The 26809-nt window shown below is 42.5% G+C and overlaps 1 protein-coding gene across 1 annotated transcript in view; it reads right to left on the reverse strand.

Moving 5' to 3' along the window:
* Positions 1–5058: 5058 nt before the first annotated feature.
* CCDC91 (coiled-coil domain containing 91) overlaps positions 5059–26809 on the reverse strand; it is a 273160-nt gene continuing 251409 nt past the window's right edge. Inside the window, 1 exon segment of the mRNA XM_044417603.1 lies at positions 5059–6164. Coding sequence (XP_044273538.1) covers positions 6030–6164 — 135 coding nt within the window. The 3' untranslated portion in view covers positions 5059–6029.

A 26809-nucleotide genomic window follows, 5' to 3' on the forward strand; every position in this document is an offset into this window, starting at 1 on the left:
GCCATCATCACTATAATGATGGTAACATCTCAAATCACCAGGTGAGCTTCTCTGGTAGTTAGGTAGATAATAAACTACACAGGAGGCAAAACAGAGCCATAAGCAACACGTACCCCTCAGCGCTGGTTCCTAGAGCTGATTTGTGAGTTAAACTACCAATCGTTTCTTGATGGATTATTTTTGTTGCTGTTAGTTGCAAAGTCATGTCCGACCCATCGAGACGCCATGGACAACATTCCACCAGGACGTCCTGTCCTCCACCATCCCCCAGAGTCCACTTAAGCTCACACCAACTGCTTCAGTGACTCCATCTAGCCACCTTATCCTCTGCCGTCTCCTTCTTCTTTTGCCGTCAATTGTTCCCAGCACTAGGCTCTTCTCCAGGGAGTCCTTCCTTCTCATTAGGTGGCCAAAGTATTTGACTTTCATCTTCAGGATCTGGCCTTCTAAAGAGAAGTCAGGGTTGATCTCCTCTAGGACTGACTGGTTTGATCACCTTGTGGTCCAAGGGACTTGCAGGAGTCTCCTCCAGCAACACAATTCAAAGGTCTCAATTCTTCGGCGCTCAGCCTTCCTTAAGGTCCAGCTTTCACAGCCATACATTGCAACTGGGAAAACCATAGCCTTGACTATACGCACTTTTGTTGGCAGGGTGATGTCTCTGCTTTTATGATGCTGTCTAGATTTGCCATAGCATTCCTCCCCAGGAGCAAGCATCTTTTAATTTCTTAACTGCAGTCTCCATCTGCGGTGATCTTGGAGCCCAGGAAAATAAAATCTGTCACTACCACCATTTCTTCCCCATCTATTTGGCAGGAAGTGAGAGGACCGGATGCCATGATCTTAGTTTTCTTAACGTTGTTTCAAGCCAACTTTTGCACTCTCCTCCTTCACCCACATCAAGAGGATCTTTAGTTCCTCTTCACTTTCTGCCATGAGAGTGGTATCATCTGCATATTTGAGGTTGTTGATATTTCTCACAGCAATCTTAATTCCAACTGGTGATTCATCTAGCCCCGCCTTTCTCATGATGTGCTCTGCATATAAGTTAAATAGGCAGGGTGACAGTATGCAGCCTTGCTGAACTCCTCAATTTTGAACCAATCAGTGGTTCCGTGTCCAGTTCTCACTGTTGCTTCTTGACTCACATATAGGTTTCTCAAGAGACAAATAAGATGGTCTGGTACTCCCATCCCTTTAAGAACTTGCCACAATTTGTTGTGATCCACACAATCAAAGGCTTTAGCATGGTCAACGAAGCAGAAGTAGCTGTTTTTCTGGAACTCCCTAGCTTTCTCCATGATCCAGCGTATGTTGGCAATTTGGTGTCTAGTTCCTCTGCCTCTTTGAAATCCTGCCTGTACTTCTGGTAGTTCTCGGTCCACATACTGTTGGAGCCTAGCTTGTAGGATTTTGAGCATAACTTTGCTGGCATGTGAAATGAGTGCAATGATGTGGTAGTTTGAACATTCTTTGGCATTGCCCTTCTTTGGGATCGGAATGTAAACTGACCTTTTCCAATCCTGTGGCCACTGTTGAGTTTTCTTAATTTGCTGGCATATTGAGTGTAGCACTTTTACTGCATCGTCTTTTAGGATTTTGAATAGCTCAGCTGGAATACTATCACCTCCACTAGCTTTGTTGTTGCTCAGACTTCCTAAGGCCCATTTGATTTCACATTCCAGGATGTCTGGCTCGAAGTCAGTGACCGCCCCATCGTGGTTATCAGGGAAGTTAAGCTCTTTCTTGTATAGCTCTTCTGGGTAATCTTGCCACCTCTTCTTAATCTCTTCTGCCTCTGTTAGGTCCCTGCCATTTTGGTCTTTTATCATACACATCTTTGTATGACATGTTCCCTTCATATCTCCAATTTTCTTGAAGAGATCGCTGGTCTTCCCTATTCTATTGTTTTCTTCTATTTCTTTGCACTGCTCATTTAAGAAGGCATTCTTATCTCTTCTAGCTATTCTCTGGAATTCTGCATTCAATTGGGTGTATCTTTCTCTTTCTCCCTTGCCTTTCGCTTCCCTTTTCTCAGCTATTTGTAAAGCTTCTTCAGACAGCCATTTTGCTATCTTGCATTTCTTTTTCTTTGGGATGGTTGTATCGAGCTCCCCCATCTCTGGCTGCAGAGCACATAGTCAATCTGATTTCTGTGTTGACCATCTGGTGATGTCCATGTGTAGAGTCGTCTCTTGGGTTGTTGGAAAAGAGTGTTTGCCATGACCATCGTATTCTCTTGACAAAATTCTACCAGCCTGTGCCCTGCTTCATTTTGTACTCCAAGGCCAAACTTGACTGTTACTTATCTTTTGGCTTCCTACTTAGCATTCCCATCTCCCATGATGAGAAGGACATCATTTTTTGGTGTTAATTCTAGAAGGTGTTGTAGGCCTTCATAGAGCCGGTCAACTTCAGCCTCTTCAGCACCAGTGGTTGGGGCATAGACTTGGACTATCGTGATGTTGAATGGTTTTCCTTGGATTCGAACTGAGATCATTCTGTCATTTTGGATATTGTATCCCAGTACTGCTTTTCCTACTCTTTTATTGACTATGAAGGCTACTCCATTTCTTCTGAGGGATTCTTGCCCGCAGTAGTATACCTGATGGTCATCTGAATTAAATTCACCCATTCCTGTCCATTTTAGTTCACTGATTCCTAAGATGTTGATATTCAGTCTTGCCATCTCTTGTTTGACCACATCCAGCTTGCCTTGATTCATGGATCTTACATTCCAGGTTCCTATGGAGTATAGATCTTTGCAGCATCGGACTTTCCTTTCACCATCAGATACATCTGGAACTGAGTGTCGTTTCGGTTTTGACCCAGTCGCTTCATTCTTTCTGGTGCTACCAGTACTAGCCCTCTGCTCTTCCCCAGTAGCATATTGGACACCTTTCAACCTGAGTGGCTCATCTTCCAGCATCCTATCTTTTTGCATTTTGGTCCTGTCCATGGGGTTTTCATGGCAAAGATACTGGAGTGGGTTGCCATTTCCTTCTCCAGTGGATCACGTTTTGTCAGAGCTCTCTGCTATGATCTGTCCATCTTGGGTGACCCTGCATGGCATAGCTCATAGCTTCATTGAGCTACGCAAACTCCTTCACCACGACAAGGCAGTGATCCATGAAGGAGGGATTGTTGTTTATTACTTCCTAAATGGAAGTGTTTCTTGAAGTCACATTTTATGGCTTGTACCTTTCATAGTATGGATCAATTAATTGCCATTCCTATTCCAGGAATTCCAGCTCAGCCTGTTTCCAAAGAACTTGAGGGGGGAGCAGAGAGGCAGCGTAGGAGTTACTCACCTACTCCTAGTGGCCAGGGCTTCAGGGCTTTGGTCCAAGAGCATGCCATCTGATCGGCCCCAGCCATGTTAGTGGCAGCCATTTTCCTCTGGCCATTGGACCTGTTTTGTTCTTATTTAATTAGATTTTTTTTATTTTGTATAGTCTCCTTTCCCCTTCCTCCCATTTATGTTGTAAGGTGTGGGATTGTTTTCACAAAGTTATCTTCTATTCTTTGTAAGCAGCTATTAACACCAGTTTATGGGATTTGTAGTTTTACTTTTGTTTTCTAGACTGTTTCTATCATCTTATTTTAATTCATGTCTATGCATGCCTCTTCTTCATGTTGGTTGATCTTGATTTTACTAAACTTGTCTTCTCTCCAGTACTGTTTTATCTTTCTCTTTCTGTTGGATCCATGAATATCCTTTCCTCCTCTCAGGTATGTAATCTGGAAAGTTAAAACCACCACCACTACCCTGGTGCTGTGAGTGAATACATTCTCTCAGAATGACAGTTCCAATGAAAACCCATAATCACCTTGGTCAAACAGGAGCTTCCAGGATAACACATTCCTTTTGTTCTTAATAGGCATACTGCATTCGCGCATGAAATGGGTATAGGTTTGGTTTACAGATAAATCAAGTGCTTCATTATGGATCCAGAGGTCCTGACCCTCAGTGGTGCTGTCTTTGTTAGGCACCTCTACCTGTATGCTGTGTGGTCTATTCCATAACGACAGCCATTTCCACTGCTATTGCAAGTTGATGGTGGCACGTCTTTCCTGATAGCTCTTCTTGGTACTTGGAAAATGGGGGAGGTATAGGCACAAGTGGCTGAGTATATTTCTTCTCACCCCATTCTATTGTCAGTTTGGCCTGAAAGAAAAGACTGAAGGGGAGAAGGAAGTGGTTCAAACTGGCAACAGCACTGCTGTGTGGGCTTCCTACCTTTGCTTCCATTTCTCCTTTCTCTAGCTCTATTTCTCCTTTCTCCATTTCTCCTTTCTCCATACTGTAGGCCAGGAGTCCTCAAACTTTTTTAATTGGGGGCCAGTTGAAAGGTGCCGGTGATGAGTGCAGGACGCCAAGGTGGTGCAGGCAGGGGAGCGCAGGCCGGGGTGTGTGCGCGAGCAGCGAGTCATGGGCGGGAACGCACAGAGATCCTTTTCTCCGAGCGAGTCCAAAATGATATCTGCACAAGAAAGCCTCTGCCTCGCCATGCATGCATGCACGGTGAGTTCAAAACCTCTATGGTGGGCTAGATAAATGGGCATGGGGGGCCAGATTCGGCCCGCAGGCGGTAGTTTGAGAACCCATGCTGTAGGCCACAGGAGAGTGAAGAGGAAAGCAACAAGACAAGAAAAAGGAAGTAAACAAGAAAAAGGAAGTAAAAAACACACCATGATAATCAAGCAGGAAAGGAGGAACATTATAAAGCTCATCTGGAAGTCTTGCTTGTTGCCTACTGGACAGATCAGATCTGGGGAATAGAGGGGTCCCCTCCCCTGAGAAAGCAATCTATTGTCTCCTACTGAGGTATCAGATACTGTCCCAAAGGGTAAAGTACAATGTCGGTGTCAGTAAGAAAAGTCACCTATGTATTTCTGAAGAAAATGAGAGAGAGAGAGAGATGTAATGATACTAAGCATACCATTATCTGCCAAAAAATAACATCTAATGTGAGTTATATAATATACACACAGAAAAACTGGGTGATTACATTATTTTATCATGGAAATAACATTTTATTGTTAGAAATTGTACTAATTGCTAAATGCAAAGGAGTATTAAAAATCTATTTATAATTACCTTATCATTAGTTCTGCAATATGTCAGAAAGCCAGAACAATTACACATGTGAGACAAAGCTATGAAAATCTCAAATAATTTTCAATTATTTGACTTTAATTTCAACTAAGGACTAATTCTGTGTTATTTGCTGGCACAAGTGTTTGGACGTGGGACCTTTTAATGTCAGACTGCTTTGTCAAAATTTCTACTTTTATAGCCTGAACTAAGACTGCAATCTTAAATACATATACTAAGGGGCAAACCACATTGAGCAAGATATCCAAAGAAAGATACACAATGTTTCTTACTGGGATCATTGGGATCCAAAGAAGTGCAGTACTAGTTTCATACCTACAGAGAAGTTTTGCAAACTAGATTTTCTCAAACAATAGGGCCTTGTCTCTTATGACAAGCTGCTTCTCAAGCTAATGAGACTTTCTTGTAAGAAACAAAACAAAACACGGTGTGTGGCAAAGCCCTTGGGAAAAGAGAATAGATAAAAAGCTCTTTGGATCCTAACAATTATTAAGGAACCAGATATCATAGTTCTTATAATTTAGTGTACCTGAAGATCTAATTACAATAAGAGAAGACATGAAATTGGTTTGATGTAAAAAGTGTCTACATACCACGCTGTGATAATATGGTTATGATTATAAGTGGAATTTCCTCTCAAGGAATTTGATACTAATATTGTATAGTTGTGAGTTGCCAATTACTGCATATACCAGTCATTCCTGTGGAAATAATTTGTCATTTGTAAATTTCATTATCTTTGAATATTTCATTTGCTGAGATTTTACATGACAATTAATTTTATAGGTGATAAGAGCATATTAAAAATAAATAAATTAAAGCCAGTTGACTGATTCTGAATCAATAACAATTCCCATTGTCTTGAATTATCTTCAGCATCCAGATTAAAAGCTTGTTAAATACTGCCAGCTTAAAGGGGCAGTTTCTTCTGTTCTGCATCTTTTGTTGTAGGTTCTTCATGTAATAAAGAGCTCAGCTGTTTCTGTGCGCAAGACAGGAAAAGTTCCAGACTGGATAGACTACGTTGGCGGATAACTTGATCAAGCTGTCAGAAGAAAAATATACTTAGAAAAAGGATTGAAGAAAAATGCAATCATTTAATAATAAATGAACAATTTGTCCTATTAAAATACACAGAGTATGGATATATAAGATTTGATACCTATTGGATAGTATTACATTTGTCTAATTTTCTTTTAATTTCAACTTGAAAGCACAAACCAAAGCTTGGGACTGAATTTATACATGTGAACATATCCTTAATCATTTAAAGACAAGGAATGGTTTTTAGTAGCTGAATTACCATTCAAATCACCCCTAACTACAGGCTATGGTAGCAGGGGCTGATGGGAGTTGGGCCTCAACAATATTTGAAGGCCACAGTTTCTCCATTCCTGCTTTAGATAATCTGTAGCTGCCTTAGATCACCTCTGCACACTGACCTAGTACAAACCTCAAGTGCTGCGCTTGCTTGCTCTCCCTGTTTTTGTTGTAGATGCTCACTCTGAGGATTGGGACCAGTTACTGTGATCTACTAGAAGAGGCTTTGGGAGTGAGAAAGCAGGTGATCTGCTGCTGCTCAATTGTAAGGTGGCTGGGCAATGGCAGGTGAGGAAAACACAGAAGGGAGCTATGGAGGGTGAGGAGCCATGGAGAAGGAGCAGCCCAAGAGACAAACTGCAGTGTGATTGGCTAGTTGCAGTTGTCTACTGTGCAGGCCCAGGAAGTGGAGGGAAAATGAGATGTGCAGGAGAGAGGACCCAAATCTGCATGGGAGGTACCACAGCACGACACAGAGTAGAATATTTTCAGTGACTATCTCAGTCTACAGAACAAGTAAGCCTGTTGGGGACTTGCCTACCTGGTGGCCTGCTGACTGACTGGTAAGAGATGGCTTTGATTATTTCGAGGGAGTTGGGAGACAACTCCCCAAAGGTCTCCAATTTGAACTGGTGCCCAGTATCACTGTTTGGTGGGGGACAGAGAAAAGAGTTTTTCATGGCAGTGCCAGGGGCCAAAGTGGCTCGGGCATGAAAAATAATGAAGATCACCAGTATAGAAGATAATATTATAAGTTATCATTAGCATTTCCCCACATATTTGATATGCTGTTGTCAATTTTCCTATGTAAAACATCAAAGTATATATGTTATATATGTTTAAACATTTATTTTCCAGGAGTGTTAGAATACTGTGTTTGTTCCATCATTCTCTTTTGCTACTGAATTCCTCTAACATAAAGATCTCTGAGCAAGAAAGACAGGTTTACTCTCTTTTGGTGATTTAAATGGTATGTTCAGATAATAGGTAAAAGCTGATTAACACTATTGGAAAACCTCCAAAATTTCCATCAAAATGTCACAGCTCAGCTGGGTAGCCTGATAGATTGGCATTTCATGCTATATTCTTTTCCCTCCAAATGTAGCAACCCCATTCTTCTCTTTAACCAGTATTGAATGGGTGCACAAATAGTTAGAATGACTGAGCATGTCATCCTATGACCTCCCAGGATCATAATCTAGAGACCATAGGATTCTTTGCAGCCCAAGCCTCTGCCTAGCCCTTTGCAGTCAGTGCAGAGAGAGCCAAGCTAGCTGCCCCACCAAAGGCCACAAGAGGAGGGGGGAAAGAGTATGCTGGGAGCAGGGGAGGGGAGAAGGCTGGGGTGGGTGGCTTATCCCATGTCCAGACATGATTAATAATGGTTAGAGGTAGGGTCAGAAGGACAACTGGAATATAAAAAGAGATAGAAGCAGCAGTATCAAAACACAGAACAAAACACTTTCCAGCATTTGGTTCTTCATTCTAGATTTGGCTAGTGTTTGTGCTTTTTAAAATTATTTTGCTGTGTATCATTAGGAGTGAAAGCACAGCACAATCTTTCAGTTTTATTTCACAGAATGACCTTATTCAATGAATACTTTACAGCAAGAGTGACATGTGTGTAAATACTAGCTATATCCTCCAAGGTACGTACGTACATCGTGGATTCCTTCAACAACCTCCTGCACAGTAATTCCTAACTTGGGAAAAGGGATGAGGCATTAAAGCAGCCTCCTCCATCTCACTGTGGAAGTGCTGACAGAATCATAGCCACAGCATGGGATGGCCTTGGAGTTCCAGGTATTGCTGAATCTTGCTGGGAGAAGTTGGGAAAAGACTGGCTTATATAGTGTTCCCAGCAGTATTAATTCTCAGGACATTGATACTTAGGATCAGGACCTTACTTAAGATTCAACTGCCCATCCATTAGAGTCAATCACACCATAGAATAAAGGTATCTACAAAAGAGGAGGATGATACTATAAAAGGAACAACGGTTCCGTATCTCCAGGTACGTGACTCAAAGTAAACAATCACAAGCACTCTATAGTACTCTGTATTGAAATCCCCATGGTATGCAGGAGGTGTTTGATGGATTCTGTGGTCTTTGTCAGGGGCCAGAGACTGAGAGCAGTAGCAGCATCTATCTTGCTCGGTACAGAGAAAAACACTCAAAATAGAAGGTACAGGAGACATACATCTCTGTATTGAGACCAGGTCTGGATGCAGTATTATTGCAGGCAACAGATCGTGACTTTCACTTTCTGAGACAGAAATACTTTGTGGAGGCTGAGACTCAGGGCCCTGTATCAGTTTTGGTGTCAGGGCAGAAGGGTGGTTTGGATCTTGTGTCGGTACCATGTCTTCAGCAAATGGAAGCCCAATAATAGGAGGAAAGTCCGAGTGTTTTTGAGCTCTCCTTCTTATTGCTCTCCTTTTCCTTAGTAAGGGCAAACAATTTTGGAGCTTTACTATTTCTGACTGCTTTTTTCAGCTTCCCCATCTAGCATACTTTTGATGGGGGAGGATCTGAGTTTTCATCTGCACTGGAGGACATAGGAGTACCACTTCCACCAGATCCTTTATGACTCTTGGATGGATTTCATCAGGTCCTGGAGATTTGAATGCTTTCAACCCAATTAGATGGCCCTTGACCATTTGCAGTTTAATCTTGAGCCACTATCCTGCTCCTTCAGCCGGTACTTCTCCTTTGTCAAGAAAGTCATTGATCCTCTTTTGGGAAAAGATGGAGTCAAACTCGGAATTGAGCACATCTACCTTTTTTTTGTCATCTGTTTTCATTTTGCCATGCACATTGAGTAGCTGAACCGTCGTTTTTTTCACTGTCTTACTTTGGACATATCTGAAGGAGGTTTTTGTTGCTGTTGCTGCTGTTGCTTTTAGCATTCCTTACTAGCCTCAATTCATTCCTGGCTTTAGCTTTCCTGATCCCATCCTTGCAATTGTGTGCTACCTGTCTGCATTCTTCCTTTGTAGCCTGGCCTTCCTTCCCCTTCCTAAGCATGCCCTTTCAGATCATCTCTAAGCTTTTTGTGAAGCCACATGGACTTATTTTGTTTTCTTCTACCCTTTTTCCTTGTTATAATTGTTTGTAATTCTGTCTTTAGAATTTCCTTTTTTTAAAAAATTCCCACCCAGCTTGAACTCCAGGGCACATATTTGGCTGCATTTGGCTTTTGCCTCCTTTAGAATCAAGAATTCAAGTATGGCATAGTCACATGTGATTTTAACAAATCCAATATACAAAATTGGTATATAGAGTTAGGCCCACTAGATGGGTATATAGGGGATTACTTTGTATTAGAGTTATGAAGAAAAGTGAGCTATGTATGTGTACTTTGTCAAATCCTTAACCAAGCTTGAAACCAGAATGCTTGCACTTTCTTTAAGGTTCAGGAATATACTCAAGGAACTTTCCTTCATGTCAGAAAATGGTTGTTGGTCTATTGTTTTGCTTTCTTATCTCAAATGGCTTCTGTGATGACTATTCAATGAAGGATCCATTAAATTACTGTCACAAATATCTATAAGATTCTCAATGAGCAATACTGTGTTTCAGGTCAGGCAATTCCTCTGTTCTTGTACGTGGATGTAGATGTGAATGGAGTTTGGATGGTTTTGCTTTCTAGACAAGGCCAGTGAATCAGAGGTGGAGATTTTCTTGAAGCAAGCATGAAAAGAAACACCTGGAGTAAAGAAAGATAAGGCAAGGACACTTACCAAGATAAGGAACTGAGTAACAGAAAGAGTGCAGAAGAGGAATCTGCTGCAAATCAAGAAAGGATGGCAGTGTTTTTATGGAGACTTTGGGAAAATACTGATAATGCACCAGGTGTTGGGAGTCAAGCTGTGAGGAACCTCCTCTCCCAGGAACCAGAAATTTAGGAAGGAACCGGCCAGTGCAGTTCACAGTCCACCACAAAAGCCCCCCTTCTTTACAAAATTTTAAGAAAAACGTCAACCTGATTTACAGGGTCATGTGTGCCAATGGACATTTCTGTCCCTGATTCCCTCTTCCACATTATGCTTATGATTTGGCCAGTCTAAGCTATGCAAGTATGAATACTTTTTCTCTTTTAACCATTTCAGAGGAAATGGGTTTTAGGGACTTGTCCCTACTGTGATAGGTAAAGCCAGGTGAGAGCCCTGTCTTGCCTTCACAGGCCTTTGGGCCTGCTTCTTTTCTCTTGAGATACTTGAGGGTTTAGTGCCAATTTAGGGCATCATGCCTGTTTTTTCCCCCTCCTCCTCAAGGAATTGAGGATATTAAACCAGGCAGGGCAATGTGTTCCTTTGTTCTCAAGAAGGACAGGTGTTGCACTGGCTCATTTTACTACTGGGGAAAGACAGTGGCCTGCCTACTATGGTTCCTCTTTGGGAGTTTCATTCCTTGGATGTTAGTTTTAGGGAGATCAACAGAAGATTTTCTGGCATGAAATGGATGGGAGTGGATTTAGAGTGGATTTGAAAGGTATAATTTTCCAGATTGAGATGTCGTTTGCTGAACTTATCTGTAGCTGTATCTTTTTCTGTGTCTGAAAAAGGCAGGTTGCTCACCTGTAACTGTTGTTCTTCAGGTGGCCATCTGTGCATTCACACATATGGGTGCTGTGCCTGCACAGTGCCTATAGCCAGGAAGATTTAAAAGCTTAACGGTTTTGGCAGGAACGCCACACCCCTCCTCCCCCTACAGTATAAGAAGGTGGAGTGCCCGCCATTTCCTCTGCCTACTGAAGATCAACCGTTCGTCCCAAAGCGGGAGCAAAAAATATTACACAGCACATGTTGAAAACACTAAGGCAAGCATGTGTGTGTGTGGGTGTGTATGAAGATACCCTTCTATGGATCTGTAACCAAGCGAAACACAGTACCGTAGAAACCCAGTCACCAATACTGAAGGGCTGGCAGGTGGGTTGTGTGAATACATAGATGGCCATTCAAAGAACAACAGTTACAGGTGAACAACCTGCCTTTCTTTGTTGTGGCCTCTGTGCATCACACATATGAGTGATTAGCAAGCTTACCAGAGCCGGAGGTGGGGCGGTGTCATCACTGAAGGACAGAAGAAAGGATTGCATGACCAAAGGAGCAATCCTGTCTGGCATGCCCATCAAGGCGGTAATGTCTGGCAAAAGTGCAAGGGGTAGTCCAAGTGGCCACCTTGCAAATGTCATGGAGCGGAATGTCAGTGGAAAAAACAGAAGAAGCCGCAAAAGCCCTCACTGAATGGCCTCTGGGCATGACAGGTAAGTCCAGTTTAGAAAGCTGACAGGCCAGCTCAATGGTCTGGACAATCATTTTGAGAGCCTTTGGGATCTGATGGGAGACCCCTTGTCGTGTTCAGAGTACTTGATGAAAAGATGTCTGGTATTGCGAAAAGTTTCTGTGCAAGACCTGTAGAAGGCGAGGCAGCGACGAACGTCAAGGGAGTGTAGCGAGTGCTCTACAGGCATAGATGGAGTAGGAAAAAAGGCCGGTAAGATAATGTCCTGATTGACATGGAAGGGTGACACGACTTTCGGAAGGTATGCCGGGTCAGTATGCAGAACGACCTTCTCCTTGTGGAAATTGAGATAAGGAGGGTCTATATGGAGCGCACAGAGTTCACTGGTCCTTCTAGCTAATGTGATAGCAATGAGAAAGGCAGTCTTCCATGATAAGAGACGTAAGTCGGTAGTCACCAAGGGTTCGAAAGGAGGTTTGGTGAGTGCTTGTAGAACAACAGAAAGGCTCCACATTGGAACAATTGACCTAATTGGTGGCTGGAGATTCTGTAATCCTCTAAGGAATTGACAAATAAGGACGTTAGAAAATACTGATGAGCCTGCCACTTGGTCATGGCAGTGAGAGACTGAGGCAATGTAAACTTTGATGGATGAAGGTTTCAGTCCAGTCTGGTGTAATGATAAAAGAAACTGAAAAATATTTTCAATAGAGGCTGAATGAGCAATAAAGTGGTTGGTTTCAGCAAAAGATATGAAGCTTTTCCATTTAGCTGCATATGAGCAGTAAGTTGTAGGTCTTAGTGTAGACTGGAGAATGAATTGAATATCAGGATGCAGAGTGCTCGAATCCGATGGTGCATTCATCAGTATCGAGGAAGGGTGAACAGTTGTGCCCGGACACCGCCGGGTTGATGTCGGGACCGAGGGAACTGTTGGTACCGAGGGAGTAGTGTGACTTATTGAATGAGCCAGGCTGTTATATTGAGCAAATGAAGGTCCGGGTGGTGTACCGCCCTGTTCTGTTGAGTTATGAGATGAGGTATGAAAGACAGCTGCTGAAAGGTGTTGCTGGACAGATGGAGAATGGTAAGAAACCATGGTTGGCGAGGTCACCAGGGAGTGACAAGAATTCCCTGAGCCTTGTCAAAGGTGATCTTGGCAAGAGTTCTCATGATGAGTGGAATCGGAGGGAACGCATAAAAGAATGTGTTTGTCCATGGGATCATTAAAGTGTCCCATTTTGAACCTGAACTGATGCCCGTTCGGGAGCAGTAGGTCTTGCATGCTGTATTCGTGTGAGTAGCAAATAGGTCTATGGCCGGAGGGCTCCAGGTCTGAAAAAGGTGATGACAGACCTGACGATCCAACTCCCATTCATGGGCCGTCAACATCTGCCTGCTGAGGGCGTCCACCTCCTTGTTGTCGGTACCAGCTAGGTGAATGGGAAGGAGGGTGATTTCCCTCAGAATGCACCAGTCCCACAGTCTCATAGTTAGATGAGCTAGGAAGGCAGACTTTGTTCCGCCCTGTTTGTTGATATAAAACACAGTCACAATGTTGTCGGAGGCTACTTGAATAACTTGTCCTTGAAGAGTATTCCTGAATGACCTAAGGGCTTTGAAGACTGCCAGCAGCTCTAGATAATTGATGTGTTTGGCAGCCTCGTGATAGTCCTAGATGCCTTGAGTGTGAAGGCTGGCACACAGAGCTCCCCAACCAGTGAGGGAGGCATCGGTGAACAAAGTCAGTGCTGGATGAGGCAGGTGGAACAAAATGCCGACAGACAGATTGCTTTGTAGAGTCCACCATGACAGAGTCTGGAGAATGGAGGCTGGAAGATGAAGAAGCCGGGGAGGTGAGTCTCGTTGAGGTTGGAAGAGGCCGTTGAACCAAAGTTGGAGGGACCTCATCCGTAATCTGACATGCGGGACCACAGAGACCATGAAAGCCATGTGTCCGAGGAGCTTCTGTACCAATAGTGCTGGAACAGTTCTGTCCATGTGGATTTGTCGAATGGATGTACGACAATTCTCTTGTCATCCCTGAGGAAGGAAGGCTCTCACAATCATAGAGTCAAGACAGGCTCCGATGAAATCAATGATCTGCGAAGGAACAAGGCATGATTTTTCGTAATTAATATACAGTCCCAAATCATCCAAGAGGGTGCGTGTAGTCCGAATCGACGATCGAAGGCCTTCTCTAGAAGAGGAGATGATCAACCAGTCGTCCAGGTATGGGTATACTTGAATTCCCTGGAACCAGAGGTGTGCACACACCGGGGCCATGCATTTAGTAAAGACCCGTGGAGCAGTAGCCAGTCTGAACGGTAAAACATTGTATTCAAACAGGTCAGAACTGACCATAAACCGAAGAAGACGCCTGTGAGATGGGTGGATGCTGATATGGAAATAAGCATCCTTTAAGTCCAAAGAAGCGAACAAATCCTCTCTCCTGAGCAATGGAAGGATGTTTTGAAGGGTGGTCATCTGAAATTTCTTAGTTTTGATTAATTTGTTGATGCCACGTAGATCCAATATCGGACGAAGACCACTGTCACATTTCGGAACCGTGAACCGAAGCTGAACTTTGTCTTTGAGAACTGATGATGGAGACGTTTATCAGATCAGTCCCGATGGGGATACGGTATCAAACTCGATTGTATAACCATGCTCCACAATGGATAGAACCCACTGATTAGATGTGATGGACTCCCAAATGGTGAGTTGACTTTGCAATCAACCCCCAAAAGGAAGAGGGGAGGGTGGGTTCAGGAGAGGAGAAATGTTCGCTCAGCCCATCAATGCTGGAGCTTATCTGAATCCGGGTGGCGACGGCTCTGCTGACAGTGCTGCGGTGGTTGCTTTTGGTGCTGCTGACGAGGTTGAAACTGCTGCCGGCCAGAGAATTGCGTGTATGGTATGGTAAGAAGGACGGGACCAAGACCATTTACGTCTAGACTGGTTGGGAACTTCCATCTGACGAGCTGTCACACGTGATTCGTGAATCGTCTTCAGCTTGTGGTCCGTCCTGGTGCTGAACAGCCCTGAGCCATCAAAGGGCATGTTCTCAATGCGATGCTTTGTCTCATCCAGAAAGTCTCAGTTCCAGAGCCAGGCATGGTGATGGAGGGCTATAGCACCAACGAGAGCCCTTGAGTCTCAATTGACATGATGTCTCATTGTAGAAAGTTCTTGGATCGACACCTGCATCGCCTCTTTGGTGAAAATATGGGCCAGGTCCCTCTGCTGCTCCAGAAATGACGCTGTAATATTCTCTAACTTTTGCATGAGAAAATACTGGTAGTGAGCCAGTGTCACCTCATAATTGGAGATCTGGAGGCCGAGACCTGTAGCAGCGTAACTATGGCAGGCCATTATGTCGATCTTCCACCCTTCCTTGACATGAGGAGTGGTGTGTTCCCTCAACTCGCAACCCTGGGACGACTCCATGACGATCAAGTTCAGTCTCGGGTGATGCAGGAGAAATGGGATGTCCTGTTCACAAATTTGATACATGCATTCATAATGTCGTGAATTCGGCTGCAGCTGGTTGGGGAAGTTCCATGGTTCCATCATCACCTGACGAGGCGTGATGATGAATGGCAAACTGAAGGCGGCGAATTGTTCCCTTTTGACAATATTGTAGAACTTGTCAGTACTGGGATCGAAGCGGTGCTGGGCTTTGATTTCCAGTGATCTTGCCAATCTCGCCATCAGTTCCCCAAACGTTGCATATGACTCCTCAGGTGAGCTGGGACTTTGAGTGGTAATCACCACGTGTGGTGAAGTGGATGCTACATCCGAGTTGTCCGATTCAGAATCAGAATGGAGTGGAGGACTGGAGGAGTCGGGCGGTGAGGAAGGGCACCTGAACTGAGCTGCCCTGGACATTGACGGAGCGTCCCTCGGGATCGGAGATAGAGTACGCTGGCATACTGATGGATAATAACCATATGGTGCATTGTCATCCCATGGTTCACAATGGGCAGATCCATGTGGCGCTTGCACCCATTCTCTAGAGAAACAGATAGAGGCATGCCTCCTGGTGTTCTGGCGAGGACAAGATGGAAGAAGTGACCTCTTGCGGGGACCCTGGCAGAGTCACCTGCATCGCCAGTTGGAGAGCCATTCTGGTTGCTGTTGGTATTGAAGCGGCTGTTGGGACCGACGGAGCAGACAAACCCGAATCACAGTGTCGGGGCTGATTGGCTTTCTTGGTTTTGTGAGCTGTCTTGTCTGCCTTGTCCTTCCTAGGCTTGTTATGGCCCAAGGACTTGTCTGATCCACTGTGTTTCCTCTTCTCCTTTTGTTTGTGAGATTTAGAGGAGCGCTTGTCCTCTGGCAGAGTAGCATCATCAGCCAATGGACAGGGTGGAGGGGCAGCCAAAGAGGAGGGCTGCGCAGTGGATTGGCCCGCCAGTTGGTCAGACTGAAGCAGGGCCTGGTCCCAGAGGAGTTTGTGCAGGCGGTTCTCTCAGTTTTTCCGTGCCTGCTTCGTAAAGGCCTGGCAATGGCCGCATTTATCGGTCCTGTGACCTTCTCTGAGACAAAGAAGGCACAGGTCATGCGGATCAGTAGGAGACATCTTAGACCCATGCTGAGAATACTTGCAGAAAGCTGCACGCTGAGCCATAGAGAATGAAAAAGGAGAAGATAAAGAAGCTGAGAAAAGTAAGAAAAGAAAAACTTTTTTGGGGGGGAAAAAAAGGAAAAAAGGGGGGATGTGAAGAAAACTTCTAACGGGGAGGGATGAATAACTTGGAAATCTTAACAAGAAAGCTAAGAGAACAACAGTTTAAGGGAGAACAGTACACAATATAGCTACGAACTGAGAGACGAAAGGCTTGAGGCACAGTGAATGGCGGTCGCAAGAAGACTGAGGAAATGGCGGGCACTCTGCCTTCTTATACTGTGGGGGGGGGGGGGGGGATGCGGAGTTCCTGCCAAAACCGTTAAGCTTTTAAATCTTCCTGGCTACAGGCACTGCGCAGGTGCAGCACTCATATGTGTGATGCACATAGACCACGACAAAGAACTCACAGTTATTTGACTATATTAGTGCTGCTTAAGCTCTAGGATCCGAGTTCCACGTTAGCAGTTTGTACTGTAGTGTTTTGGCTTGGTGATGTGATCTTATACCCTGTCTTGTTGCTTAATAGAACTTATTGTTCCCTTGAAATTGGTGTTTATTATCTCCATTCACATAAGATACAGTAGTACCTCAGCTCATGAACACCTCAGTTCATGACCAAATCAGGTCATGAACAGAGATTTAAGAAAATTTTTTACTCAGGTCGCAAACTCTGCATCAGGTGCCGATCATGATTGCACCCACTTCCCTGCCCACCCCCCTGAGCGTGCCTGCAATTGCGCCCATTTCCCCCCAGCGCGCCCGCCATCGCACCTGCCTATGGCCGCAATTGTGGTCGCACTCATGCAGCAAAGATGGGCATGATCATGGTCATCTGGGGGGGGGGGGGCAGGATGGCTGTGATCTTTGTTGTTCTTTGTCACTTTACTTCAAATTTTTGTGATTAAAAAAAAAATAGCTACAGAATGGATCAACCTTATTTACATTGAACCTTATGGGGAAATTTGACTTGGCTCATGACCAATTTGGGTTGCAACCAGAGTCATGGAATGGATTAAGTTTGTGAGCCAAGGTATTGGGTAAACTCATCCTGATGAACCAAGCTTTGTGTCGACAAAAGTGCTCACTGCAAAGGCAGCAATGGTAGATTCTCTCTCATTCCAAACTGTAGCTTCAGGACAGACACAGGGTTCAGTCCACGGCTTTAATTCCAATCTGGGGAGTTCGCAGGAGCTGCATGCCATCTGTTCGTGGAGGTAAAGGCGTGCAAAGTGGCTTGGGCAAAATATCGCTTTAGCAATTTAAACCTGCTGATAAGCAAATGGGACAAGCTTTACAAATGTATGAACAACATTTCTCCTCACAAGTATGCAAGTTAAGCCTCAGAATTAAGATGGTTTGTGTTACTCAGCAGTTTCTTCCCAAGCCCTGCTCTCTCTCTGCAGCAAAAAGGAAAGCAGTAATCTCTGATTAGCAACTGGGGGTGCTGCTCTCAGGGGCCAGCAATGGAAAGCTAAGCAAAATGGAGATAAGCACCTTTTCCTGCTGCAAGAATGGGCAGGGCCTGGGAAATAAATGTGGAAGCTGATTAGGAACCCCTGTGACCTATATCAGACCTGTGATTGGAGGTTTTGAATACTTGCTCTACGGATGATTTTCAGCAGGACTTCTGTGTGAGGCAAAAAGGGTTAATTTCTTTTCTTGCAGCCCTGCTCCTTCCACTCTGTGGCTGATCCTTAAAATGTAAATATTATACGTTTAACATAATGTATAGTCTGATCCTTAGTTTCTCTCTGCTGTGTTGCCTTTTTTGGTTTTGTTCCTCTGATCTTTTCATTTGCTTGTTTTTAAATGATAATTGCATTACATGTAGTTGTTTTGTTTATATTCTGTCAGCCACTTTGGAATCTTCAGGTATGCTGGCAGAGGGGCTTCCAGCCAGCTTGGGATGGCCATTATGGTCGCCTGGGGAATCCACTGTGAATGAGTACAGCATCCGACCATTTCAAGTTAGCAAGCTTGCAGGAGCCAATTGTCAGCACAAGTCTGCTGGGAAAAATTCCAGCTTGGTTAAGGAGTGCTTTTATTCACCTGATGTATTCCACTGATGAAAACCAGGTGTATCATGGTATAAACACAAACCCAAGCTTTGATATTTAAAGCCATGTTAAAAATGATCCTATCCAAAGCAAAAGATCACATATTGAATTCACTGGGCCTCACAATGACCACTTACACAAAACCAAAAACAATGCACTAGAAATGTAAAAGCTCCCTTTTTTCTAATAAAATGGGCTTTAAGTTACCTTGCAGCTGCAGCCCTCAAAAGTGAACAAAGACATAGTCCAACAGTCTCCCAAAATGGCTGGGAGGTCTTTGGGTTATTCAGAGTCCCAGCTCCTTCTCTGCACCAACCCTTACCCTGCCTCCTCACAGCCAGTGAGTAAAGAATTGAACTGGCTGCCCAATCCCCTGGACGAACTGGGGGCAGGGAAGAAACCTAAGCCAAGGACATACACCAATTCCTATCAGTGCCTATCTGCCTTCCTTCCTTGTTGCTAAATCCAGATGGCTAAAAACAGCCATTTAGATAAAATACCTGGCACACGGTGTGGAGACAGTGGAGATCACCATCACGCCTCATTCCAGGCATATCATAAATGCAAGCCTCCAAGTTTGAAGGCTTCTGTGCACTGCAGGCACAGGACACAGAATGACACCCTAAGTTTTCCCCTTTTTTGTGAAAGAAAAACCCCCAATAAACTTAGTAATTTCCTTACTCACATAAAGCTTCCTACCTCTACATTAATTGTTTCTAGAGTTTCTGTAAGGCCACAAAAGAGAACAAACAAAAACTGTGGAACTTTGATTCCTACAAGCTGGCAGAGAACACAGTGAAATGCATTAACTACTATTGTTAATTGAATTCAACAAGCAGGTTCCAGGGTTAATCTGAAGAGGTAACATTTTTTAGCCAATTCACTCATGTGTATCCCCTATTGACAATGCATTCTTATTTTCAAATGCTTTTTATGGAGGAACTTGCTCGAATACCATTACAAAATTAGTAAATTAAATCACCATATGGATATGATTCATTGTGTCTAGCTTAACATCATAAGAATGGCATGCTTTGCATAGCAGTGGGGGTGTACCAATATAATGATGCTAGAAGATTAGGAACCTGGTGAGGAAAATGCCTCTTTTATCTAGGAATCAATCAGCAGGACACTGGAATATATACAAGGACTAGCTTTCCTTTCCTGTAAGGCAGAGAGGGAAATTTATTTTCAGTTGATGAAACACTGTGAATGGTCAAGGAATTTTATTACAAGGCTCGAGAACCAGTGTGATTGAAAAGACAGCCTGGAAATTTAACACATTTAAATTGGCAAGGTAACCAAGCATGCTATAGAACACAGTTTAATTTTCAAGTTGCCTTAACTACTGCTGAGAAACAAATTTTATGGAGACTAACAAGAAATTGTAGTAACAAGCACAAACAGGAATAGATTGAATTATCTAATAAGTTTAGGGCTTAAGAATTATACTTCATGGAAAACTTCAAAAAGTAAAATATTTTCTATTCTGCCTTAGTATCAAATTATAGTAATGAACATAAATTTTTAAAAAGCCCTTTACACAGGCTCCACTGAACAGCACATTCCAAGTGCACTTGTTTAAGCACAAATTGAAAGCACAAAAAATATTGAATTTTTTGAAGCTACCCTTTATTATAGCACTTGGGCAGTATGACTATACATAGAATTGAGTTTATTTCCCTGGATATAAAGGGTTAATAAATCTTACTTCTCTGGACTACATTTCCTGTGGTTTAAAGCATGTTGGAATAATCAGTACCGTTTGGCTTACAATTATTATCAATATGTTCTGATGATGACAACTTTGTTAACAAAGAATTTTCATCAAACTTAAGTATGCAGCTAAATGGGATAAGATGCAAACCATTCACAGTAATGCCTAACCTGTTCCATCACAATTATTCTGATATTGTTGCCTCCAGTCAGAATTAATCTGATCTCCTACTGCTTATGTTTCACATATTTTACAATATGTGCAAGTCTCAGATTTTCCTAAGGCACAGATACAGCAGATAATGACTAGGGCCTTCTTTTTAATTGCTATTATTCCATGTATCTTCCCTTTTGTATTTTTTTTCTTATTGTATTTTGCATGATTAGCTTTTATCCTTCTCATTGTATACCACCTTGGTATCCTGAAGCAGTGCAGATCCAAACTTTTTGAGGACCTCAATATCCTCAGTGGCCCCACCCTAGAGAAGCCTACCTTTTCACTACAATTGTCACCAGCAGCTATTACTCTTCTTCTCTTTCTCATTATTGCTAGCACTGCTTGCTTGTTTACCAAGCAGACAGCCACTGTAGAAGTAAGTAGTTCCATCAACTGCTCTCCTTCTCATGGCCACCATTGCCTGGGCAGATGAATAAGCAGATTGCAATGGTGAAGAGCAGCAGCAAATCCAGGGGCTCAGAAAGCCCTTATTAGGTATGGACACTTCACATTTGCCTATCTTTGACATTGGCCTTCTCCATGAGAGTAACATGTGAACTGGCCTTCAGTTTCATAAAGGAACCAGACATCCAGTACAACACACTATAGGATATGGTTTAGGGAACAATTCTGCTATTATTACATCATTTACACTCCATTTTCAAATATGTATTCAACTTTCTTAGGTATAAAATATCCCAAGCTCTTTTCTCTACAGCTACATGTGATGGACTGCTTCACTTGGTTTTGCTCAACGAGAGCCAGGTGTACCAACTCATTTTACAGTACAATCTCTCACAAATCCCTTACTTAATCTTCTGAGTTTACATTGCTTTTTGAGAAAGGGCAAGTGGCAGCATGAAAACACCCCTAGAACCTCAATGCAAATGTTTCTTTAATCCTATGAAAGCCACAAAATAGGCCTGGCTGAATGAGCAGGAAACTGAACTCAGGAACTCTCCATGACCTTGTCTGCTCTGTCACTCTTGGCAGTAGCATGGTGGTCACGAGGTCATGCTGGGAATGGGCTAAGTGACAAAATCTAACTTCTAGGACTTTGTTTCTATGTATCAGTTGGACCAAGCTATGTTCTGCAACATAAATGTTTACAAGCTTTGATCATTCACCTTTGATACAGATCTTTATGACTACAAATAGATTACACAACTCTTTGCAAGAATGTCTATTCCCAGGTTTGGATGTGCCAGGAGTTCAGTGTGTTATTTATTTATTGCTTCTGGTTTTAAAGTATTTGGGAGGGTGGGGATGAGGCAGAACAATGGGGAAGGCTTGAAAAAGGATGAGAAAAGATGTTATTTAAAAACACCTGAAGTGTCACCACACTCTTAAAAAGCACCAAGATGCAGGCCTGTGAACATATGTTAGTGGTAAAATGTAGGACTTGGAGGACTATCATTAACGTGACCTCTGGGAAAATATAAACACACTTTCTGAAATTAAATCTTTGGGTTTGCCCACCACAGTCAGTTGCTGGCATGTTGGCCTGTAGCTGAGGACTTGCATCCTGTGCCAAACCAAATACTAAGGAACAAGAACTGCAAGGACACACTTTTTTGTTGCACAGTCATATTAAAGCATAGCAAATGGGAAAAGAGATAAGAGATACCAAATATGTGGTGCAAATACAGCACACAAAACTAGTTTTGCTGTGTGACTTATTTTTCATCTCTGTAACCGGGCTAGTCTTTGGCCTATGCTAATAGCATTTTTTTAAAAAAAAATGTAAATTTACAAGGTGACTTTTTGCCCAAATAAGGTCCCCAAGGCAACTTAGTTAAATTTTTTTTTTAAAATGTGAAAATTTAAAAACAATTAAAAGTCTTAAATAAGGAGGCTTTTTTTAAATAAGGAGGGGAGAAAGGGAAAGTCTTTGCTGCAATTGTTTTTAGCTTATCAGAACTTCCAAAGGAATAATTCAGAAATATTTATTGATCTATTTATTCCTTTTTCCAATACTTTTATTCTTAATTTCATGCCCCAGGATAAAATTAAGGTGAATAAAAACAGTACATCACAAATATTGAGAACTACCTAGTCTAGGAATGAGATAAAATGTAAAAAATATATTCACATTTTCTTCCTTCTGTTGGCTGGCAGCTTGAATACCAGTCTGTTATCAGCATGAAGGAACAGAATATGAGAAAAAGGAAAATTACTATCCCTGAGATCTGGCAAATTAAGATTTAATCTGTCCAGAAGTTCCCCCCAGGTAGAGCTATGTGTGTATAACCTGTATATTACAGTGACAACCCAACCCAACCCAAATAAAGTAGAATATGCTCAGGCTTGATCTTTGGTGAATTTCCATAATTTCATGTTCCACAACTGCAAAGTATCTGCTGAAGACTCCTGCCAAGCTACTCTTTTTGCTCAAACATATCACATCAGTATATTTTCTGAAAAAACTGTAATTTCCTTCCAATAAAGGCTTGATATAATAATATCATATATTTTGGACACCTAAATCACTGGAAACTCCACAGATCAAGACCAGCATCTTGACTGGGCAAGAGAATATACTGAAACAGATAATGGGGATGTGAGAATAAGCAATGTCCAAGCTTGTCAAGGTTCTCTATCTTCCACCTCACTGCCCTTCTTGCCTTGTTCTCATGCCCCAGTACAAGTGTCTTTTTTTCTGAACAGGAACAGCATACATCTTCAAACACAAGAAATACACTTTTCCAAGCACACACAAATGTACAATTTCTCCCCATAGGCTAAAGCATGAAAATGTGCTTTTGAGGGGAAACAGGAATTTTCATATGTGCAACTTTCAAATGGGAATGCAAGGTTGAGAAATTGTGAATATTTATTAAGAATTATGCTCCATCTCAAGATTATGAACAGATTATTTGGAGTTGTGATCAAGAATGAATTTTTTGTATATACATAGACTACTATATCTTTTGTATAATATAATCCTAGTGTCCCACCTGGTGGCAGAGGACATGTGCTGCCACCAACAGTAAATTTCCAAATTTCTTCATTCAGGTCAGCCCCATGAGCAGCACATTATTGTAGTACTGAAGTTAAAAGGTAGAAGATTTTTATTGCAGCCACATTTTGTTCATGTAGGAAACAGCAGCAATATACAAAGTGGAAACAAAAAGGGCTACACAGAATAAGAAATTTCTATGAATAGAAACACATTCTCATTGTAGGGGAAAGAAGCAATAAAAGCTTCAGAGAATGCAAATCAATCACATTCTTCCTGATGTTATTACAAAGCATACATTATGAAAAAAATAGTTCTTTATTATGTATGGTTAACCCACAAGAGATTTACAGAATAAAGAAAATCAAATGTCTATGGAAAAATAAAGTACACAGAAATGTAAGAGCAGAATCATGAAACAATCACAGAAGTTCTTAAACATTGAGCAACTCACTTTGTAAATGAGGTGTGAGTACCCTCCAATGAAATAATCAACAAGGACTCCAAGGCTCATCCAGGAAGGGCTTGTATAATACATGGATAAAAAATGAAATTAAAGAGTACATGCAAAATAGACTTCACCTCTCTATGGTTGCAATTAGTATTGAGTCTGTTATTGACTGAAATTTTATTATATCTACCATCTCTAAAATGGAGCTAGAAAGAGTGTTCTCCAATATATGGGGATAGATAGCAAGTTTCAATAGGATACTCCATTTTTAAAGTTTGGGCCAGGGAAACACTATGTCAAGGAAAACATGAAGTAAGGTACCACTAAGCAAGGGTCTTCAAAATCAGTATCTATTCTCCTCTGTTTAAAAATAAATCCAGCTTTTTCACAATTCATAACAAACAAGAAAGAGACAGCCTCATTGAAACTGCTTTGTGTGCTACTTCCTTCTTCCAGGCAGACTTGTAAGAGTCTGTCATCACCTGGAATACAAAGGAATTAGGGGTAAGTACAAAAGAGCAATGAAGCCAAAAATGGATGGAATATATCCAAGCTAAACAGTTTAAGGCTGGCTTCCGGATTAACACCAGCAACAAACATAGGCACAACAAATATAAATCTGAGAAAGTGGGATTAAACACCTTCAGATGAATTGAGTATGAAAACCAGACAGATGGCCCAAAAAGGATCTGGGACAAATGGATGGTTGAAGGAAGCACTTGGCATACGTCTCCCCCACCACCCCCAGTGTGTGTGTGTGCAGGCACGAGTGCAAGTGAACAATAATCCATATTTTGTTTAGCTTTGGTTTTTGCACATCTCCCCTGGATCCTCCAAAAAGTAACTTCATGCAACCAAACCTTTAAGCTTGATCAAATCTATAATTATCTATGGCTCAGGAATATCTCACCTTCCTCTTGAATAATTAACTGTTGTAAATTGCATAGAAAACTTCAGCAGTACAGAGATGATAATGATAAATTGAGGAATTCTGAGATAGACCAATGCACTGTTTGATGAATTAGGGCATGGTTGACTGACCGAAAGCAGATGGTAACCATTAGTGGGGAATCATCAAAATGGCAGCCAGTGACAAGCGGGGTCCCCCAGGGCTCTGTCCTGGGGCCGATCCTATTTAGTCTTTTCATCAACGACATGGAAGAAGGGGTGAACAGTCTGCTGAACAAATTCGCAGACAATACTAAAACTGGGACAGTGGCCACAACTGAGAAGCAGGTCCTCCAGATCCAAAAGGATCTGGACAGACTATGGAAGTGGGCAGGAGACAACAGGATGGCATTCAATGTGGATAAGTGCAAGGTCTTGCACTTGGGGCATAGGAATAGCTGTCATAAGTACAGGTTAGGTGACAAGTGGCTGGAGAGCAGCACTTGTGAAAGGGACCTCAGGGTACTGGTTGACTGCAGGCTAAACATGAGTCAGCAGTGTGATGCTGTGGTCAAGAGGGCGAATGCCACCTTGGTTGCATAGCCAGGAGAATGGCTTCTAAATCGAGAGAGGTATTACTAGCACTCTATATGACTCTGGTGCGCCCGCAACTGGAGTATTGTGCTCAGTTTTGGGCCCCTCATTACAGGAAGGATATAGCCAGGTTAGAGTCAGTGCAGCATAGGGCTACAAGGTTGGTGGCCAGTTTGCAGGGAAAGCCATACAAAGTGAGAGTGAGGGAACTGGGTCTTTTCAGCCTGGAGAAGAGGAGACTCAGAGGGGATTTGTTGGTGACATACAGGTATGTGAGGGGGTGTCACATAGAGGTGGTTAGAGACCTACCCTGCAGCGAAGCTCAGGGAACCAAGGTTCAATTTGGATACCAGGAAGTACTTCCTGACAGGACCCCAAGGGTTTGGAATGGGTTTCCACGGGAGGAGGTTGAGGCCCCATTGGTGAGGGTGTTCAAGGATAGGCTAGACATGCACATGGCGGGCATGTCGTGATCAGAGCCGGCTGTAGCCAGGGGTCAGACTAGATGTCCTGGGTGACCCCTTCTGACTCTATGTTTCGATGATGATGATGATGATGATGATTAGCTAATGAAGTCAGTTACCACTTGACTCTCAGTTGTCTTTGGAACTTAGAATAGATATCATCTACATAACACCAGTCTTCTAACAACTTCATTGGTTACCAATTGAAATCTGGACCCAATTCAAAATGTTAAACTTAATATTTAAAGCCCTGGATAGGTTGGGCCCAGCTTATCTAAAGGAGTGTTTCTTCCCATACATGCCTATGTGAACCTTAAGATCATCATCTGAAGTCCTTCTTAGAGAGCTCCCTCTGAAAGAAATAAAGAAGGCGTCTACAAAGAGAAGGGCATTTTTGGTAGTGGCACCCTGTCTTTGGAACCAGCTCCCCAAAGAGGTTTGCCTGATGCCTTTACTCTTTACTCCTTTTGGTGCCAGGTGCTCCTTTTATTTACCCAGTATTTTAATTGTTAAAGCCATTTTAAGAGATGTTGTGGTATTTATTGTATTTTACTGCTACTGTGCTTTTGGTTTAAATGACTTGAGGTTATTGTGTGGTTTTATTGTGGTTTTTTTCTGTGTTTTTATTATTTTACTATTGCAGTATATATGCCCAATTTAATATTATTCTTTTTACTGTATATGTTGTTGGTATTATATTATATATTTTGCAACTTGCACAGAGAGTCATCTTGGCTAATAGACAGAAAATAATAAATAAATAAATAAATAAATAAATAAAAATTTGTAGAGCTGATCTTAGTGGGATGAGGCAATATTGATCCCAGAAAAAAAGAGAGCTCAGTGATTAAATCAAGTGAGGGAATCCTTGTCTATTGCTTCAGAAGAAAAGTGATCTACTTATCTGAATATGTTATAAATACAGCACATTATGGTGTAGTGTAGAGGATCAGAAACAGTAAACCTCGGAAGGCATAAACTAGGAGACACAGCAGATTTTAAATAAATGAAGTCAGTACATAATTTCCCTCTTTGTGGTTTATGGCATTTGTTAAGTGAGCCAGAAGCATGCACTGATCTAGAGCATGGGTCCTCAAACTATGGCCTGTGGGCTGGATAAGGCCCACCAAGGTCATTTACCTG

This window comes from Varanus komodoensis, unplaced genomic scaffold (genome assembly GCF_004798865.1).
Source record: "Varanus komodoensis strain SLA01 unplaced genomic scaffold, ASM479886v1 scaffold9, whole genome shotgun sequence".
Lineage (NCBI taxonomy): Eukaryota > Metazoa > Chordata > Lepidosauria > Squamata > Varanidae > Varanus > Varanus komodoensis.